Genomic DNA, 20,634 nt, shown 5'->3' on the forward strand with positions numbered 1-20,634 from the left:
ATTCTTGAGGAGCACAAACAGGGCTCTCAGCCGCACTATCAGGAGCTGTGCTTTTTTTTTTGAGGGAGATTTGTTAGTAGCTTAAGTATTTATGATAAATATTAGTAAATAATGAGTATGTGTGTCCAATCACAAATGGTGACTTCTCAACACTGTTAGTAATTTGTAATTTTAATTGTTAGGATTTGTTTGTTTTCGCAATTAGGACTTATCATTCGTAGGGATTTAAACCTACTTGTCAAGAAAGGAAAGTAAACTTACAACTAACTTGAATGCTAACTTATTGGCTATAAAGAGAGCTTATCGTGGCAATTGAGGATTGCAACGATTTTTGTCGAAAATTGTTAATAATTTTATTTGACATAGCTTCTAATGGTTCAACACCCTTAAGTCTATGTAATTCGAGTGTACCAAACCAAGGAGGACGCTTCAAAATCATTTTCAGAATTTTATTCTGAATCCTTTGGAGCGTTTTCTTTCTTGTTGAACAGCAACTTGACCAGATCAATACAGCATAAAGCATTGCTGGTCTAAAAATTTGTTTGTAAATCAAAAGTTTGTTTTTTAAACAAAGTTTAGAATTCCTGTTAATGAGAGGATATAAACATCTCGTATATTTGATGCACTTGGCTTGTATACTCTCAATGTGCTCTTTGAAAATAAGTTTTTTATCGTAAATTAGTCCCAAGTACTTAACCTTGTCAGACCAACTTAAAATAACCCCATTCATCTTGACAACGTGATTATTGTTTGGCTTGAGGAAAGAAGCCCTAGGCTTATGAGGAAAAATTATCATTTGAGTTTTAGAAGCATTGGGAGAGATTTTCCACTTTTGCAAGTAGGAAGAAAAAATATCTAAACTTTTCTGCAATCGACTGCATATGACACGAAGGCTTTTTCATTTTACGGAAATGCTTGTGTCATCGCAGAACAATGACTTTGTGCATCCTGAAGGCAAATCAGGACGATCTGAAGTGAACATGTTATGCAGGACTGGGCCCAAGACAGAACCTTGAGGCACACCTGCTCTGACAGGAAATCTATCAGATTTTGAATTCTGATAGACAACCTGCAGAGTTCGATCAGTAAGATAATTTTTCAAAATTTTGATTAGGAAAATTGGAAAATTAAAAGTTTGCAATTTCGCAATCAAACCTTTACGCCAAACACTGTCGAATGCTTTTTCTATGTGTTAAAGAGCAGCTCCAGTGGAATAACCTTCAGATTTGTTAGCTCGTATCATATTAGTAACTCTGAGCAATTGATGAGTTGTGGAATGCCCATGGCGAAATCCAAACTGTTCATTTGCAAAAATTGAATTTTCGTTGATGTGTGACATCATTCGGTTAAGAATAATTCTCTCAAACAGTTTACTTATTGAAGAAAGCAAACTGATTGGTCGGTAACTTGAAACTTCAGCTGGATTCTCATCCGGCTTTAAAATTGGAGTAATTTTTGCATTTTTGACGTTGACTAACGTCTATATCGAAGTAAGGCACCTGAATTTGAAAATCTAGTAATTCAACCAGGGAAAAGTGGTCAGGTTTTGAGTGCTTATTTTTCAGTCATTTATAATCAGGTTTTCGAGGTTTTGGCATCAATCGATCAGAAATTATTTTACGGTTTAATTTATGTAACAAAAACAAACTATTGTTTGAGATACAATATTGAAAAATTGTGTGTGATGCCAGTGATGCCACATATACAGATTTATCTGCATTTATACAGATTTTTTGCGTATTTTTCATACAGATATCTGCATATACAGATTACAGATTTTCTGGAAATAATACAGATTTGTTCAGTTTTTTTTTGGTTTTCATGGGGTCGTGAATTAAACTTCTTTATATAGTTGAAAAACATAAATTAACTCAAATGCGGTGGAGCGTGTCGGAGGTTTTATTATATTCATATGCTACGCATAAACGTGTGCATGAATGAATCACGGAAAAATGTTAAACAAGCTATATTGCATTTTTTTCGAGAAGGATATGTCCAGTACATATGCAAATTTTATTTTACAGTTTTTTTCAAATTTTACCAACCTGATGAGATTTTTGAGCTCCAAAATACAGATGAAAATGTGGCATCACTGCCCGTAATGCTGGTGGCTGTTAGTAGTACATGGCTACTGCAAAATACTGAAATGTCTGGAATTCTGAACGGACTAACCAGTAAACAAGAATAATCGGCAACTGGTACCTTTTGGTGCCTCGAAGTTTTGTAATAGAAGCGGTGCAATACGGTAGTCAACGTCATGCGGTCGTGTCTTGAATACCACCCTCCTACTATTCCATAATTTGGAAAAATATGCAATTTTGAAGCAGCAATTGAAAATTTTCACTCAAGGAGCTGTGCTTACACGTGCTTACATTTAATGTTTTCAAACGTCAAAATTAAATTCAAATGTCAAAATTAAGAAAATGCACAATATATTCTAAGTGGCCTGCGACAAACTCTGCAGGGTTGGAATCAAATACGACCCAGATCGACGAACTGAACAATTTCTGTATGTATGTGAATGTGTGCCTGTATGTATGTATGTGTAAATATGTTGTTTATATGTGTAGTATATCAAAATCGAACATAAAAAAACAACAAAAAAACACCCTTTTTATGTACAGAACGCATATTCCGATTTTGATGTTCGCATGCTCAAAGTAGCTTTTAGACATGGGATGTTTTACTTTCTGGATAATTTATCTCTCTCTCCATGCTTTTTATTCATCTCTATTCTTCTTTTGCAGATATTGCAGATGCAGAAAACACAAAAAATCGCTGTTTTGTTTGCAATGCTTCGTTTTGAACAGCTGGAAAATTTTTCAGTTGAACTTTTATTTGATGTTTAATATTAGGTTCTAATATACTTTTAACTCGTGACCAAGAATTTAAAAAATTGTGAACATCGAGATGCGATCATTTATAGTTTGGATGAAACTGAAGCAACTTTACATGGCTATACACGTTTACTAGTGTGCGCAGGTGGAAAGTCACTTATTCCTATGATATGATACACTACGCTTATATAAGATATAAATATTGGTTACTAATTTAAGACAAAGTGCAAACATGTTATTCCATTTCTCGTTATCGCAGGAAGTTTTCTAAAGTCTTTATTCCGGATTTTATCGTACAGCCCAGGCCTTCGAAAAGAATAATGTTCTCGTCTACACTCCGAAAATCCAAATCTCCCAAATGTCGCGAAAACCTTCATTTTCAGATTATACATTTGAGATAGAATTGAATTGACAACTTTCGTCAATAGTTATATTTTTTTCCTTTGTAATGCTGATGCTGAGGTTGGTCGAAGTTTGCTTCAATTCGTAAAAAAGACTTGATGCTGTTTCATAATTCTAGGTCCTGCGATTTTTGAAAATAATGCGAATGTGGAATTCAAACCTGGATTATGGGGAATAAAAATATTAGAACTACCTCGAACTAACATACATATTTGCTGTTCTAGTATGAAATCAGCATCTTTGTTATCTATTACTATTCACTGTTTACTGTTTCTGTTTATTTAAAAAAAAATATGTTGCTTCTATCCAGCATTTAAAAATTAGTTCTCAATTGAAAAAATAAGACTCATATACTCCAGTGATAACATCCATAATATTTGCGAAAATCACGTCAAGCTATAGTTCAAAGGTCGTCTTTGATTCACCTTCTGAAAATTATCTTATGAATTCATTTTATTCATAATTGAAATTGGATTTACGTTGCTATACGATTTTTGATTAACTGGCCCATTAAGTATACAATTAGTTAGTATAACAAAGGTTTCTGCACCACTAGGTGGATTAATTTAGGTTTTTTTCTTGGAAGAACAGAACTACTAAAGACGTCACTGGCACTAAAAGTGTTTTCATCATCAATACCAATTTTTGCATAAACCTTTTTCAACAAACGGTCGTGATAAAAAATGCTAATAGCTAATGCTATTATTATCCTAGCATACATCCTTTGTGCATAGGAACACCTGTGCATAGCTTCACACAAATAAAAAAACGACATTGAAGTTACCCTGTGTTGCTTAAAATTGTTCTGTTTTGTTGTAACAAATCCAGAATGTTTTCAACACGAGAGCAGACTTTTTCTAGGTAATTGAACAGAGCAGTGAAAATGTCCGAATTTATTGTTTTAATTGTTATATAACGAAATGACGTATTGCAAAACAAGAAGAATAATGGATTGCTCAACTGCGACAGCCACAATCAATTAAATTGCTGAACTTGGTGATGATATCCAATTTGCAATTATTAAATTCGAAACTCGCTCAGGTGTTTTCCCAATAACAATGGAAAGCTTTCGAATGCAACACCGAGTCCGAGTGTCGTGAAACGAAACAAATGGAAGGTACGAAACATTACCACCCAATGCCCGGACTCGGAAATGCCATTACGGGTAGAGCCGGCTGCCAGTCGGAGCAAGTGAAATCATTTTTTACCAGCGCAAAATTGAAGATAATTGCTGATAATTGCATTTCTGTTGTCGGTACTTTGCGCAAAAAAGTGCCGGTTTTACTCGCGTGGCTCGGGTTTCACTCTTGTGACGTACCGCGAGGTGGAAATGTGTACGGTTGCCATGCAACTTTAGCTTCCGGAAAAAAAACAAAACTAAGTTCGGTGTCACTAGTGCAGGCCAGGAGTTGCAACCATCGCTTGACAGCATTCCGATGTGGCACAGAGTGCGACTCTGGTAGGATTTAATTGTTTCTTTACAGGTACAAGGATAAAGAGCGATATGAAATACAAGCACAAACAAAGGATTGGCGTAATTCGCAGCTCACCTTACTAAGCAGATCGATAAATTTGTCACTCCAGTGACGCGGGAAGTGCGGTTGAGTGTTCAAGATGTTTTTCACCTCGACCAGTGGTGTTGCGGAATGCACCACAAACGGTCGCATGCCGGAGCGCATCTCGTATGCAACGATCCCCAACGACCACCAGTCCACTGGGTAGCTGTAACCGGCTGTGTGGGAAGATAGAAAGACAGAGAAACATTTCAACAGTTCTTCTCTAATTTGGAAATGAAAAGTAATTTATGCATTTTACACTCAAACAGTCTTGATTTATGTTGATGCCTAAAATTACGCCCGGGGCCTTCAGTGACTTTGGGGAAATTTTTGAAGTAAAATCTCCACTAAGTGCACACTTTTTCACTCGACATACAGCAATTCCATAGTAAATTGCTTTATTCGTCATCATTTTCTCGGAATTATTACGCTTTCAATCCCCAAGATATGCCATCATCTTGGGGACCATTCATTTTCCATAAGCTTGAACTTAACTCACCCCAAACACCTTTTCTCTCGCCTCGAAATACTTGAGCAACCAAACACACATACAACATGCACACACAGACAGACACACATGTGACCTTCATTTGTAGGCCTCCCGGGATCATGTGTCATCGCCTTGGTTCAAGTATTTCCTGCTACTTTTATACAGCCCTCCTTTATACTGAGCTGTGCTCGTTTAATAAAATATATATATTAATATAGTCTTCGTCCTTTGCTGTCACCGCTCTGGTTCCTCCCTTTACACACCACACTCACCGATCTCCTCTAAGGCACACATAAAAACTTCCGGAGCCATGTACGGCTTCGTCCCGGACATGCTGCAGGCTAGACCGTCCGGGGGTAAACGGGTTGCGATGTTAAAGTCGGTCAGATGTGCGTGTCCTAGGAAAGGAAGAGAAGAAAGAAAAACACAATTAAAAACCGGCACCCTTTCTTCGGGGGGAAGCAAATTACGCCGAAGAGCCGAAGCAGCAAAGAAAACGAAGGGCATAATTGGTTAATTTAATTTCTCTCACAGCCAAGCAACAGTGATTTTGGAGATATTTTTAGATTCTGTCTGAAATTTTTTTGAGTTGAACGTTTTCCAGATTTTATTGGATCGTTAGGACACTCTGAAGAGAATATCCACTAATGAACTGAAGGTGCGTTTTTTTAAAGATCTTAAGCAGGTATTAGACGAAGCGAATATTTGCTATTTTTGGTACGAATTTTGTTTGCACAAAATAAAATCCGTACCAAAAATAGCAAATATTTGCTTCGTGTAATACCTGCTTTAAACGTAAAAAAATATGAAACAGTAATTTTAATTAAATATTGGCTCAACCACATCCGAGAATTAGAATCATAAATCGAACGCCGTCAGACAAATTTATTTATGAGATTAACTCTAGTTATGAAGCTTAAGTTATTTTCCATCTCATTGCTACCCGATCACAGCTCACAATAATTCAACTGTAAAAAACAGCACACACTTGATTGGTTTGCTGTTTACAGCTCAAATTGGTTCCCGAACTCCAGCTATCCTAACCCGAAACTGAAATTTAGTTCTCTCAGAACATACACTAGAATCGATTTGACAAGAGAGGTAGTATATTCTAAAGATCAATTAATGAGTTAATTTTGGAATTCTTCGGAAACATTTTTGGAACTACTGACAAGGGGACCCCACTAAAGCGAATTCCGAATCTGATGCTCGCTCCTTCATCCCTCTTTAATTGTAGTACTAGTAGTAATTGGAAAAGTTGACCTCTTAATTAGGCAAATACTTAAACAAGTGACACTACACGCTATAGAACAAAAGTATATATCCGGTAACAACAATAGATAGGTACCGTGTCAAATAAATATTGTGTGAACAAAAAAAAAAAAAAAAAAAAAAAACAATAGATAAGTTCATATGAAAAAATTATAAATAAATATTTCCTTAAAATAGAACCGGGAAATAAAACAAATATAGAAAACATAAATGGAACGATAGATGTATTTGGAAAATATAATTCAAAGAAGAATAAAATAAAAAAAAAGAAGTGTAGAGTAACTTACATTAAGTACATGAAATTTTATTGTTTCGAAAAAAGAAAATAAATAAACAGAAAATACAAAATAAAAAACACACAACACATAACAGAAAAAATAAAATATATTAAACTTGAACATTACATAATTTGTCTGCTAGCACAGCTTCTTCTAAATGCGAATTATTTGCTGAACATTTCAAAGCCGCTTTTTCGTCTTCAGTTGCTATGCCAGATCAGATTGGCGCTGCAATGCGCGATACTACGCAGGAGAGTTTCGATTGTGGAGTTTTCCAAGTGACAGCAGCGCACGTTATAGGTGAAATTCGAAAGCTGGAACATTCCACTTGTCCTGGGCCAGACGGGATCCCGCCATCTTTGTTGAAAAGCTGATCGAACGAACTGGTGGCGCCTCTTGTAAAGCTGTTTAATCTATCTCTCAAGGATTGTTTCCTTCTAGTTGGAAAAATTCATTGCTCACACCGATACACAAAAAAGGGGACAAGTGCAACATAGCTAATTACCAAGGAATTACATGTGCCTATTCCAAAGTTTTCGAAACAGTCGTCAGAACAGTGCTGTTTTCATCGTGCAAAAACTATATTTCTAGTGACCAACATGGTTTTTATCCTAAGAGATCCGTCACAACCAATCTGTCGCAGTTCTTTTCGTTGTGTTTTCGCTCAATGGACGTGGGAATGCTGTGTACACGGACTTCAAGGCTGCATTCGATCGTGTTAATCATGACATCCTCCTTGCTCCGCCATGCTCGTGAGATGGTTTCGTTCGTACCTGACCGGCAGAGTTGTCAGTCTTGGGTCGTCACATTCCGAGCCATTTACAACGTCTTTTGGAGTGCCGCAAGGAAGCAATCTGGGTCCACTTTTATTTTTTCACTGTTTATTAACGACGTTGCTACAATTTTACCGCGAGGTACACGACTTCTCTTCGCAGACGATGTAAAAATCTTTCGGATTATAGCCTGTTTTGGAGACTGTTTAGAATTACAAAAGTTGCTTGATGCTTTTAGTGATCGGAGCAACCGTAATCTTCTTACCCTGTGTGTAGAAAAATAACATAACATAACATAACATAACATAACATAACATAACATAACATAACATAACATAACATAACATAACATAACATAACATAACATAACATAACATAACATACCATAACATAACATAACATAACATAACATAACATAACATAACATAACATAACATAACATAACATAACATAACATAACATAACATAACATAACATAACATAACATAACATAACATAACATAACATAACATAACATAACATAACATACCATAACATAACATACCATAACATAACATAACATAACATAACATAACATAACATAACATAACATAACATAACATAACATAACATAACATAACATAACATAACATAACATAACATAACATAACATAACATAACATAACATAACATAACATAACATAACATAACATAACATAACATAACATAACATAACATAACATAACATAACATAACATAACATAACATAACATAACATAACATAACATAACATAACATAACATAACATAACATAACATAACATAACATAACATAACATAACATAACATAACATAACATAACATAACATAACATAACATAACATAACATAACATAACATAACATAACATAACATAACATAACATAACATAACATAACATAACATAACATAACATAACATAACATAACATAACATTACATAACATTACATAACATTACATAACATAACATAACATAACATAACATAACATAACATAACATAACATAACATAACATAACATAACATAACATAACATAACATAACATAACATAACATAACATAACATAACATAACATAACATAACATAACATAACATAACATAACATAACATAACATAACATAACATAACATAACATAACATAACATAACATAACATAACATAACATAACATAACATAACATAACATAACATAACATAACATAACATAACATAACATAACATAACATAACATAACATAACATAACATAACATAACATAACATAACATAACATAACATAACATAACATAACATAACATAACATAACATAACATAACATAACATAACATAACATAACATTGGCAGAGCTGTATGCCACCACGGGTCGGTATTTGGCGATTACCGTAGGCCACGGAAGTGCTAACTGCAAGAACGCAGTCCCGGACCATCAGCGAGAGCTAGCCTAGGTTGTGGTGAGACTCAGGCATTGGGCCGCCGAATTCTCACAAAAGCCACATTATCCGGAAGCAGCTCCCACCGCCCAAATGCACTAATTCGCCCATTGGGATTGATGCCAGTAAGTTCCCAATTACGGTAACTGGTCGCAACGCCATATGATAAGAGTCGGATTTCGTTTTCGTACCACGATTCTGGGCTGGCACCTGCGCCGAGCTCCCTTAGTAAGGTCGTGTGACAACGGCTTGAAACGGCGAGACAACAACCGGTGCAGGGGTCTCCGTCCCGTAAAACCTGGCAGGCCTTCCAGTACGTTCCAAATTCATTGCCCGGTGGGAACCGGGCAGGAGTGGGATCAGATGTCCTTTCCTGACTTGCGCCGGTCGGGGGTGTCATAGTTGCTCATAAGGCACTATGGCAGCCGCCCCTAGCCATGGCCTCACTGCTTCGGCATAGACTACCATGGGACCAGATAGACGACCACTCCAGTATGGATAAGGATAGCGGCTGGAAGGGGGACCCACTTAACAAAAATGAACAGTAATAATGAAGATCAACAATTGGGCGCAGATGGGTTGAAAAACCCGTTTGCACGAGGAGGCATCCAGAGGTCTCCGCCGAGAAAGGCGGAGATGGATGCAGTAAAGGACGCCTGCGAAAACGGCAAAGGCAGTACGCCTACCGGATCGACGCAAGACATCGCAGTGGCTGGTCCACTGTTGATAAAGGCGGTCGGAAGACAGCGAGACACGCTACCGAAGGTAGTAGCGCTGTCGGAGCAGCTCGATGCCATAATCGAGTTTGCGAAAAGTCGCACCAACACGACGAAGTACCTGAAGCAGGCTCTCTACATGCTTCGGTCCTCCGTCGATGCTGCGAAGAAGGAGCACGCCGAGCTCAAGGCAAGAGCGGTGGCTGCAGAGAAGAATGCAACGGAGGTGACCGGAAGGGCGACGAAGTCGGTTCAAACGGACACCTGCATGTTTGCAGCGGTTTGCGCCTCCGGGTCAGCCGCAAAAAGAGCAAGGCAGTCTCCGGGGGAAGCCCCCGAGAACAGCAAGAAACGGTTGGTTGTGCTAAGCCCGCGAGATAGCACACCAACGGCCTCCAAGTCCGCCGAAAAGTCTGCCGAAGTGGCAGCTACGGGAAACCCTTGGGTTACCGTGGGAGGAAGGAAGCGCCAAAAAGACAGCAAGCGCAACGACGAGAAGGCGACAAATCGTCCAAAAATGGGAAAGAAGGCGCGAAGCAGGGGCGACGCCCTCATACTCAAAACGGAGGGGTCCAAGTACTCCGAAGTCTTGAAGAAAATGAGAGGCGAAACCCAGCTCAAGGATCTGGGAGCGGATGTGCGGACCATCCGTCGTTCTCGCACCGGCGAGATGATCCTTGAGCTCCGTAAGGATGCTAAAAACAAGGGCGCTGCCTACAAGACGGTAGCCGAGCAGGTCCTCGGGAAAGATGTGCAAATTCGGGCACTCACCTCAGAGGTGACTCTCCAGCTCAAAAACCTGGATGAAATCACCGAGAGGTGTGATATTGCACAGGCCCTCAAGGAGAAGTGCGGAGTAGAAGTAGCCACTGAGGTAATTCGCCTCCGAAAGGGTCCAGCGGGGACCCAGGTGGCCACTTTCCGGCTTGCATCGGCCGATGCAACTCTGGCCCTGAAGAAAGCCAAACTTAAGGTTGGCTGGTCAGTATGTCCCCTGAGCATACTCCAGCAGCCGGACGTTTGCTTCAGATGTTTCGAGGAGGACACAAGTCCTGGACCTGCAAGGGGCCCGATAGGAGCCAGTTATGTAGGCGTTGTGGTGGTGCTGGCCATAAAGCTAAAGACTGCGGGGAGCCTCCCAAGTGCTTGGTATGTACTGGAAAACGGGACGCCAAGCACTTTATGGGAGGCCCACGGTTCCCAGCCGGTAAGGCGGCCACGAAACCACGGGCGTGAGGGTGACACAATTGAACCTGAATCATTGCTATGCGGCACAGCAGCTGCTATACCAAGCAGCGTCTGAGTCGCGGTCGGACATCGCAATCGTATCGGACCCCTACTGCATTCCTCCCGGAAACGGTAATTGGGTTGCAGATAAGTCCAGTACGGCGGCCATATGCACGACCAGCAAGTTCCCGGTTCAGGAGGTTGTGTCAACCTCAAATGAAGGATACGCGGTTGCCAAGGTGGACGGAGTGTTCTACTGCAGTTGTTATGCTCCGTCGCGTTGGTCTATCGAAAGGTTCACCCAGATGGTCGATTTGTTATCTATGGAGCTGACGGGACTAACACCGTTAGTAGTGGCGGGCGACTTCAACGCTTGGGCTGTTGAGTGGGGAAGCCGCCGCACGAACCGGAGGGGTCAGATCTTGTTAGAAGCTTTGGCAAAGCTCAACCTAGATCTGGCCAACGTTGGAACCAAGTGTACATTCAGCAGATCGACGTGACGTTCTCCAGCCCAGGACTGATCGTGAACTGGAGGGTAGACGATGGCTACACCTATAGTGACCACCAGTCGGTCTGCTATAGCGTAGTCCAGAACGTGAGGCGGCAGGCGACGGGTAGAGCCAATACTCCGACCGTCCGCGGGTGGAAGACATCGCATTTCGATGCCGAGGTATTTGCAGAAGCAATGAGAAGAGAGCGCGAGGGGGGCAGTTGGCTCCGCCCGAGTGCTGACCTATTAGTTGCCACATTATCGCGGGCGTGCGACGCCACCATGCCTAGGACCCGCCAACCTAGGAATGGTAAGTCACCGGTATACTGGTGGACCGACGCGATAGCGGACCTCCGTAGCGCGTGCCTCCGTGCAAAACGGATGTTGCAACGTGCACGTACCGATGCACAGAGGGTAGAGCGCCGTGTAGTATTCGGTTCTGCAAGATCGGCGCTTAAAAGTGCGATAAAGGCGAGCAAAAGGGCCTGCTTCGATAGGCTATGCGCGAGTGCCAATACGAATCCGTGGGGCAACGCCTACAGAGTCGTAATGGCGAAGACCAAAGGCGTGTTGGCGCCTTCAGAGCGATCACCAGCGATGCTGGAGCGTATCATCGAGGGACTCTTTCCACGACACGAGCCAAATCCTTGGCCTCCGGTTGCTGAGTCTCACGTCCGACGTTCCAGTATCTCAGACACAGACCAGGGATGGTCGGCCAACCTGCCGGGCATCCAATCCGTGAGAGACGGCAGCCGTGCAGAGGTTGTGGAGGAGGTAAGGGTTACGAATGAGGAACTCATCGTGATCGCCAACTCCCTAAAGGTGAGCAAGGCACCGGGACCGGATGGAATCCCGAACTTGGCCATCAGGACGGCCATGAAAGTGGCCCCCGATCTATTTCGAGCAGTCATGCAGAAGTGCCTGGATGACTGCCTCTTTCCGGACAGGTGGAAGCGACAGAGATTGGTGCTGTTGCCGAAGGCTGGGAAACCGCCAGGGGACCCATCGGCATACAGACCTATCTGTCTGCTGGACACTACGGGCAAGGTGCTTGAGAGGATTATCCTCAACAGACTGGTGAAGTACACAGAGGGTGTAAACGGTCTGGCAAGTAACCAGTTCGGCTTCCGGAAAGGTAGATCCACGCTGGATGCTATTCTCTCTGTCACCAAGACGGCAGAGGTAGCACTCCAGCGTAAGAGTTGGGGCATTCGCTATTGCGCAATCGTCACGCTTGACGTGAAGAATGCATTCAATAGCGCCAGTTGGGACTCCATAGCGCTCGCGCTTAGGAGCATCCACGTACCGGTGTCGTTGTACAAGATTTTGGAAAATTATTTCCAGAATTGGGTACTAGTTTACAACACGGAGGAGGGTCAGAAGTGCGTCCCAATCACCGCAGGGGTACCGCAAGGTTCCATCCTGGGCCCGGTGTTGTGGAATGTCATGTATGACGGGGTGTTGAAACTAAAGTTCCCTGTAGGGGTTGTGATCGTCGGTTTCGCAGACGACATCACGCTAGAGGTCTACGGCGAGTCGATCGAAGAGGTCGAGTTGACGGCCGCGCACTGCATACGCAAGGTCGAAGACTGGATGCACTCTAGGAAACTGGAGTTAGCGCACCATAAAACGGAGGTTACGGTTGTGAACAACCGCAAATTAGAGCAACAGGCGGTGGTCAGAGTCGGTGACTGCACCATTACCTCAAGGCGTTCCTTGAAGCTCTTGGGGGTTATGGTTGACGATAAGCTCACATTTAAGAGTCACGTCGACTATGCCTGTAAGAGGGCTTCAACGGCCGCTGCAGGACAATCTCGAATGATGTCCAATAGCTCAGCGGTATATGGCAGCAAGCGTAAACTTCTTGCCAGCGTGGTTTCGTCCATACTTAGGTATGGTGGACCAGCGTGGTCCAAAGCGTTAGGTACCAACAGTCATCGTCGAAAACTGGAAAGTACCTACAGGCTCATGTGCCTGAGGGTTGTGAGCGCGTACCGTACAGTGTCATACGACGCAATCTGCGTCCTGTCCGGCATGATGCCTATCAGCATAGCCATTAAGGAGGACGTAGAATGCTTCGATCAACGTGACACAAGGGGTATACGAGGCACCAGAAGGTCATTCTCGATGATCAGATGGCAGCAGGAATGGTCCAATTCCGCAAAGGGTAGATGGACGCATCGACTTATTCCGGACGTATCCGCATGGGTCGGGAGGCACCATGGAGAAGTTAACTTCCACTTGACACAGATTCTGTCAGGTCATGGTTGCTTCAGGCAGTATCTACACAGATTCGGGCATGCGGGGTCCCCCATGTGTCCCGAGTGCGCGGATGCGGAAGAAACTGCTGAGCATGTCTTCTTCGTGTGCCCTCGTTTTGTGCATGCGCGGAGCGACATGATGGTAGTGAGCGGGCCAGACACCACTCCGGACAACCTAGTTCGGAGGAAGTGTGAAGACCCAAACATTTGGAGGGCGGTTTGTACAGCCGCCTCTCAAATAGTTTTAGAATTGCAAAACAGGCGACAGGTTGACCACCGACACGCCAGTGTTAGCTAACGGCCAGTCTCCAGGTTAGTTAGCTAAGTTAGCAAAGAGATCTATAGAACCAAGAGGGTGCACAGAGCACAAAAGCCGCTCCCCGAAGCAATACCTAGCGGTGGTCCCGGGGAGTATTATGGGCTGGAGACTGGAGGGGTTTTAGTGGGTCCGGTCACTGATTCAAACCAACCCCACACTCCCTGAGGTTGGTCACCTCAGGGGTTTGGATGCAAATTTCCCCTCCACCTGAAACAAAAAAAAAAGAAAACAAAAAAAAAAAAAAATATATATATATATATATATATATATATATATATATATATATATATATATATATATATGTATATATATATATATATGTATATATATATATATATATATATATATATATATATATATATATATATATATATATATATATATATATATATATATATATATATATATATATATATGTGATCGCTTAAATCATTATACTTCATTATACTTATCAAGTTCATTATACTTATCAAGAGGATAAATGTCTTTCGTTGCAATTTTCATTTCTTCTAGTAATTTGTAATTTTCGATGTTTAATTGTTTCATATATATATCATATATATATATATATATATATATATATATATATATATATATATATATATATATATATATATATATATATATATATATATATATATATATATATATATATATATATATATATATATATATATATATATATATATATATATGTATATATATATATATATATATATATATATATATATATATATATATATATATATATATATATATATATATATATATATATATATATATATATCTTCCTATCTATCCTTATCCGGTTTCTATGGTTGAAAGAGAACATTTAAATACATGTATAACACCATGCATTGACAACTTACTAGACATCGAATTATGTGGTGCCGCTGAAGTTGGAGGCTCCATAATAAAATTCAACGTATTTATGAATTCGACAACCAAGACACTGGAATGACACAACGTTCCAAAGGAATACGAAAAGGTGCAGAAAGCGACGAGAAAACTTGTTCTCATAAAGCAAAATGTGTGCTTTACTTTTGTATGCAAACGAGTGCGAAGCAAAAACAATCTTCAAACGGGCTATTGTTAGCCGGAGTTCGATGGTATGAATTTGCTGCTACTATTTGACACTTCAATAAGTTTAGCGAATTTATTGATCCTAAATTGAAAAGGGCTGAATGTTTTTGATATTACTTTAAATTTGCAGAAAGTGATAAAGTTTGACATAGTTAAAATTTCATAAAGATTTGTTTACTGTTTTCTTGTTTAACACTTATTTTGAAACTTTTCATTAATAAATTTTGTGATTTTTACCCAAATTTATATTTTATCCTTACGGATTGAGTACGGTATCATAAATTTTCATTAATGGGGTATCATGGATATGATTAAAATTAATCCCGGATAAAATTTCAACTTCAAAAATAAAAACTAAAAAAATCTGCTATCGCTTCCTTCACTAAAGTGACAATTTGCGCAGTTTTGCGCTACAGCGAACAGATTTTATGCTATTGCTCTTAAATTTTGGATTTAGACCCTTGAATGTTATAGCAATAAAGGAAAAATATTATGAAACAGCTAAAGAAAAAAAATTTTTTTGGCTGATGGCCAGCGATTCCCCACTGGGCACTGGTTCCTCATAATGGCACCATGCCAGATTCATCCATAACAGCGAGTCACCTCCGGAGTTTCGGAGGTCTCATAAAGGCGCTCCTGGAGGCATTCTTCTTAATTTCCTGGATTTTCCGCACCTACAGATCACTACAAGTTTGTCGACCTTCTGTTTCCGGAACATCTAGACGGGTCTTGTTGATGAAAAACTCAGGCCAGGGATCAGCTAGGTGTCCGCTGTAAAATACTGTTAGTAGCCTTCTTTTCCATAAAGACATGACATCTGATCCGCTTTATTGTCTGTTAGACGAACCAGACGAAAAAATTGACCTTTTTTGTCACGTCACGAACCGCAAGGTTCAGATTGCGCTTGAAGTGATCTCTTCCGCTGCCAGCTCACCACTGGGTAGTCTGAGTCTCCTTGAATGATATTATCACACTGGACAATTTTTTTCCTGTGTTGGCTCATCACTGCGACTAGAGATTAGATCTATTGTGATATTGCCCAAGTGTTTTCTGTACTCCGCACTTCATATTATTGGCAGTATCACTATTGAAGTAAATGATACGCTTATCATTCATATCCGTGCTTGTGTGTAAGTTTTTAACTCTAGTTATGAAGCTTAAGTTATTTTCCATCTCATTGCTACCCGATCACAGCTCACAATAATTCAACTGTAAAAAACAGCACACACTTGATTGGTTTGCTGTTTACAGCTCAAATTGGTTCCCGAACTCCAGCTATCCTAACCCGAAACTGAAATTTAGTTCTCTCAGAACATACACTAGAATCGATTTGACAAGAGAGGTAGTATATTCTAAAGATCAATTAATGAGTTAATTTTGGAATTCTTCGGAAACATTTTTGGAACTACTGACAAGGGGACCCCACTAAAGCGAATTCCGAATCTGATGCTCGCTCCTTCATCCCTCTTTAATTGTAGTACTAGTAGTAATTGGAAAAGTTGACCTCTTAATTAGGCAAATACTTAAACAAGTGACACTACACGCTATAGAACAAAAGTATATATCCGGTAACAACAATAGATAGGTACCGTGTCAAATAAATATTGTGTGAACAAAAAAAAAAAAAAAAAAAAAACAATAGATAAGTTCATATGAAAAAATTATAAATAAATATTTCCTTAAAATAGAACCGGGAAATAAAACAAATATAGAAAACATAAATGGAACGATAGATGTATTTGGAAAATATAATTCAAAGAAGAATAAAATAAAAAAAAAGAAGTGTAGAGTAACTTACATTAAGTACATGAAATTTTATTGTTTCGAAAAAAGAAAATAAATAAACAGAAAATACAAAATAAAAAACACACAACACATAACAGAAAAAATAAAATATATTAAACTTGAACATTACATAATTTGTCTGCTAGCACAGCTTCTTCTAAATGCGAATTATTTGCTGAACATTTCAAAGCCGCTTTTTCGTCTTCAGTTGCTATGCCAGATCAGATTGGCGCTGCAATGCGCGATACTACGCAGGAGAGTTTCGATTGTGGAGTTTTCCAAGTGACAGCAGCGCACGTTATAGGTGAAATTCGAAAGCTGGAACATTCCACTTGTCCTGGGCCAGACGGGATCCCGCCATCTTTGTTGAAAAGCTGATCGAACGAACTGGTGGCGCCTCTTGTAAAGCTGTTTAATCTATCTCTCAAGGATTGTTTCCTTCTAGTTGGAAAAATTCATTGCTCACACCGATACACAAAAAAGGGGACAAGTGCAACATAGCTAATTACCAAGGAATTACATGTGCCTATTCCAAAGTTTTCGAAACAGTCGTCAGAACAGTGCTGTTTTCATCGTGCAAAAACTATATTTCTAGTGACCAACATGGTTTTTATCCTAAGAGATCCGTCACAACCAATCTGTCGCAGTTCTTTTCGTTGTGTTTTCGCTCAATGGACGTGGGAATGCTGTGTACACGGACTTCAAGGCTGCATTCGATCGTGTTAATCATGACATCCTCCTTGCTCCGCCATGCTCGTGAGATGGTTTCGTTCGTACCTGACCGGCAGAGTTGTCAGTCTTGGGTCGTCACATTCCGAGCCATTTACAACGTCTTTTGGAGTGCCGCAAGGAAGCAATCTGGGTCCACTTTTATTTTTTCACTGTTTATTAACGACGTTGCTACAATTTTACCGCGAGGTACACGACTTCTCTTCGCAGACGATGTAAAAATCTTTCGGATTATAGCCTGTTTTGGAGACTGTTTAGAATTACAAAAGTTGCTTGATGCTTTTAGTGATCGGAGCAACCGTAATCTTCTTACCCTGTGTGTAGAAAAATAACATAACATAACATAACATAACATAACATAACATAACATAACATAACATAACATAACATAACATAACATAACATAACATAACATAACATAACATACCATAACATAACATAACATAACATAACATAACATAACATAACATAACATAACATAACATAACATAACATAACATAACATAACATAACATAACATAACATAACATACCATAACATAACATACCATACCATAACATAACATAACATAACATAACATAACATAACATAACATAACATAACATAACATAACATAACATAACATAACATAACATAACATAACATAACATAACATAACATAACATAACATAACATAACATAACATAACATAACATAACATAACATAACATAACATAACATAACATAACATAACATAACATAACATAACATAACATAACATAACATAACATAACATAACATAACATAACATAACATAACATAACATAACATAACATAACATAACATAACATAACATAACATAACATAACATAACATAACATAACATAACATAACATAACATAACATAACATAACATAACATAACATAACATAACATAACATAACATAACATAACATAACATAACATTACATAACATTACATAACATAACATAACATAACATAACATAACATAACATAACATAACATAACATAACATAACATAACATAACATAACATAACATAACATAACATAACATAACATAACATAACATAACATAACATAACATAACATAACATAACATAACATAACATAACATAACATAACATAACATAACATAACATAACATAACATAACATAACATAACATAACATAACATAACATAACATAACATAACATAACATAACATAACATAACATAACATAACATAACATAACATAACATAACATAACATAACATAACATAACATAACATAACATAACATAACATAACATAACATAACATAACATAACATTGGCAGAGCTGTATGCCACCACGGGTCGGTATTTGGCGATTACCGTAGGCCACGGAAGTGCTAACTGCAAGAACGCAGTCCCGGACCATCAGCGAGAGCTAGCCTAGGTTGTGGTGAGACTCAGGCATTGGGCCGCCGAATTCTCACAAAAGCCACATTATCCGGAAGCAGCTCCCACCGCCCAAATGCACTAATTCGCCCATTGGGATTGATGCCAGTAAGTTCCCAATTACGGTAACTGGTCGCAACGCCATATGATAAGAGTCGGATTTCGTTTTCGTACCACGATTCTGGGCTGGCACCTGCGCCGAGCTCCCTTAGTAAGGTCGTGTGACAACGGCTTGAAACGGCGAGACAACAACCGGTGCAGGGGTCTCCGTCCCGTAAAACCTGGCAGGCCTTCCAGTACGTTCCAAATTCATTGCCCGGTGGGAACCGGGCAGGAGTGGGATCAGATGTCCTTTCCTGACTTGCGCCGGTCGGGGGTGTCATAGTTGCTCATAAGGCACTATGGCAGCCGCCCCTAGCCATGGCCTCACTGCTTCGGCATAGACTACCATGGGACCAGATAGACGACCACTCCAGTATGGATAAGGATAGCGGCTGGAAGGGGGACCCACTTAACAAAAATGAACAGTAATAATGAAGATCAACAATTGGGCGCAGATGGGTTGAAAAACCCGTTTGCACGAGGAGGCATCCAGAGGTCTCCGCCGAGAAAGGCGGAGATGGATGCAGTAAAGGACGCCTGCGAAAACGGCAAAGGCAGTACGCCTACCGGATCGACGCAAGACATCGCAGTGGCTGGTCCACTGTTGATAAAGGCGGTCGGAAGACAGCGAGACACGCTACCGAAGGTAGTAGCGCTGTCGGAGCAGCTCGATGCCATAATCGAGTTTGCGAAAAGTCGCACCAACACGACGAAGTACCTGAAGCAGGCTCTCTACATGCTTCGGTCCTCCGTCGATGCTGCGAAGAAGGAGCACGCCGAGCTCAAGGCAAGAGCGGTGGCTGCAGAGAAGAATGCAACGGAGGTGACCGGAAGGGCGACGAAGTCGGTTCAAACGGACACCTGCATGTTTGCAGCGGTTTGCGCCTCCGGGTCAGCCGCAAAAAGAGCAAGGCAGTCTCCGGGGGAAGCCCCCGAGAACAGCAAGAAACGGTTGGTTGTGCTAAGCCCGCGAGATAGCACACCAACGGCCTCCAAGTCCGCCGAAAAGTCTGCCGAAGTGGCAGCTACGGGAAACCCTTGGGTTACCGTGGGAGGAAGGAAGCGCCAAAAAGACAGCAAGCGCAACGACGAGAAGGCGACAAATCGTCCAAAAATGGGAAAGAAGGCGCGAAGCAGGGGCGACGCCCTCATACTCAAAACGGAGGGGTCCAAGTACTCCGAAGTCTTGAAGAAAATGAGAGGCGAAACCCAGCTCAAGGATCTGGGAGCGGATGTGCGGACCATCCGTCGTTCTCGCACCGGCGAGATGATCCTTGAGCTCCGTAAGGATGCTAAAAACAAGGGCGCTGCCTACAAGACGGTAGCCGAGCAGGTCCTCGGGAAAGATGTGCAAATTCGGGCACTCACCTCAGAGGTGACTCTCCAGCTCAAAAACCTGGATGAAATCACCGAGAGGTGTGATATTGCACAGGCCCTCAAGGAGAAGTGCG

At 40.5% G+C, this 20,634-nt stretch overlaps 1 protein-coding gene across 3 annotated transcripts in view; it reads right to left on the minus strand.

Moving 5' to 3' along the window:
* LOC129728746 (serine/threonine-protein kinase 32A) overlaps positions 1-20,634 on the minus strand; it is a 302,204-nt gene that overhangs the window by 12,423 nt on the left and 269,147 nt on the right. For all 3 annotated transcript variants that reach the window (XM_055687205.1, XM_055687202.1, XM_055687211.1), the window contains exons 8-9: positions 5,558-5,683; positions 4,790-4,971 (exon numbers count right to left, since the gene is read on the minus strand). In XM_055687205.1, the coding sequence (XP_055543180.1) occupies positions 4,790-4,971; positions 5,558-5,683 (308 nt within the window). The remainder of the gene's footprint in view (positions 1-4,789; positions 4,972-5,557; positions 5,684-20,634) is intronic.

Source organism: Wyeomyia smithii, chromosome 1, assembly GCF_029784165.1.
Source record: "Wyeomyia smithii strain HCP4-BCI-WySm-NY-G18 chromosome 1, ASM2978416v1, whole genome shotgun sequence".
Taxonomy (NCBI): domain Eukaryota; kingdom Metazoa; phylum Arthropoda; class Insecta; order Diptera; family Culicidae; genus Wyeomyia; species Wyeomyia smithii.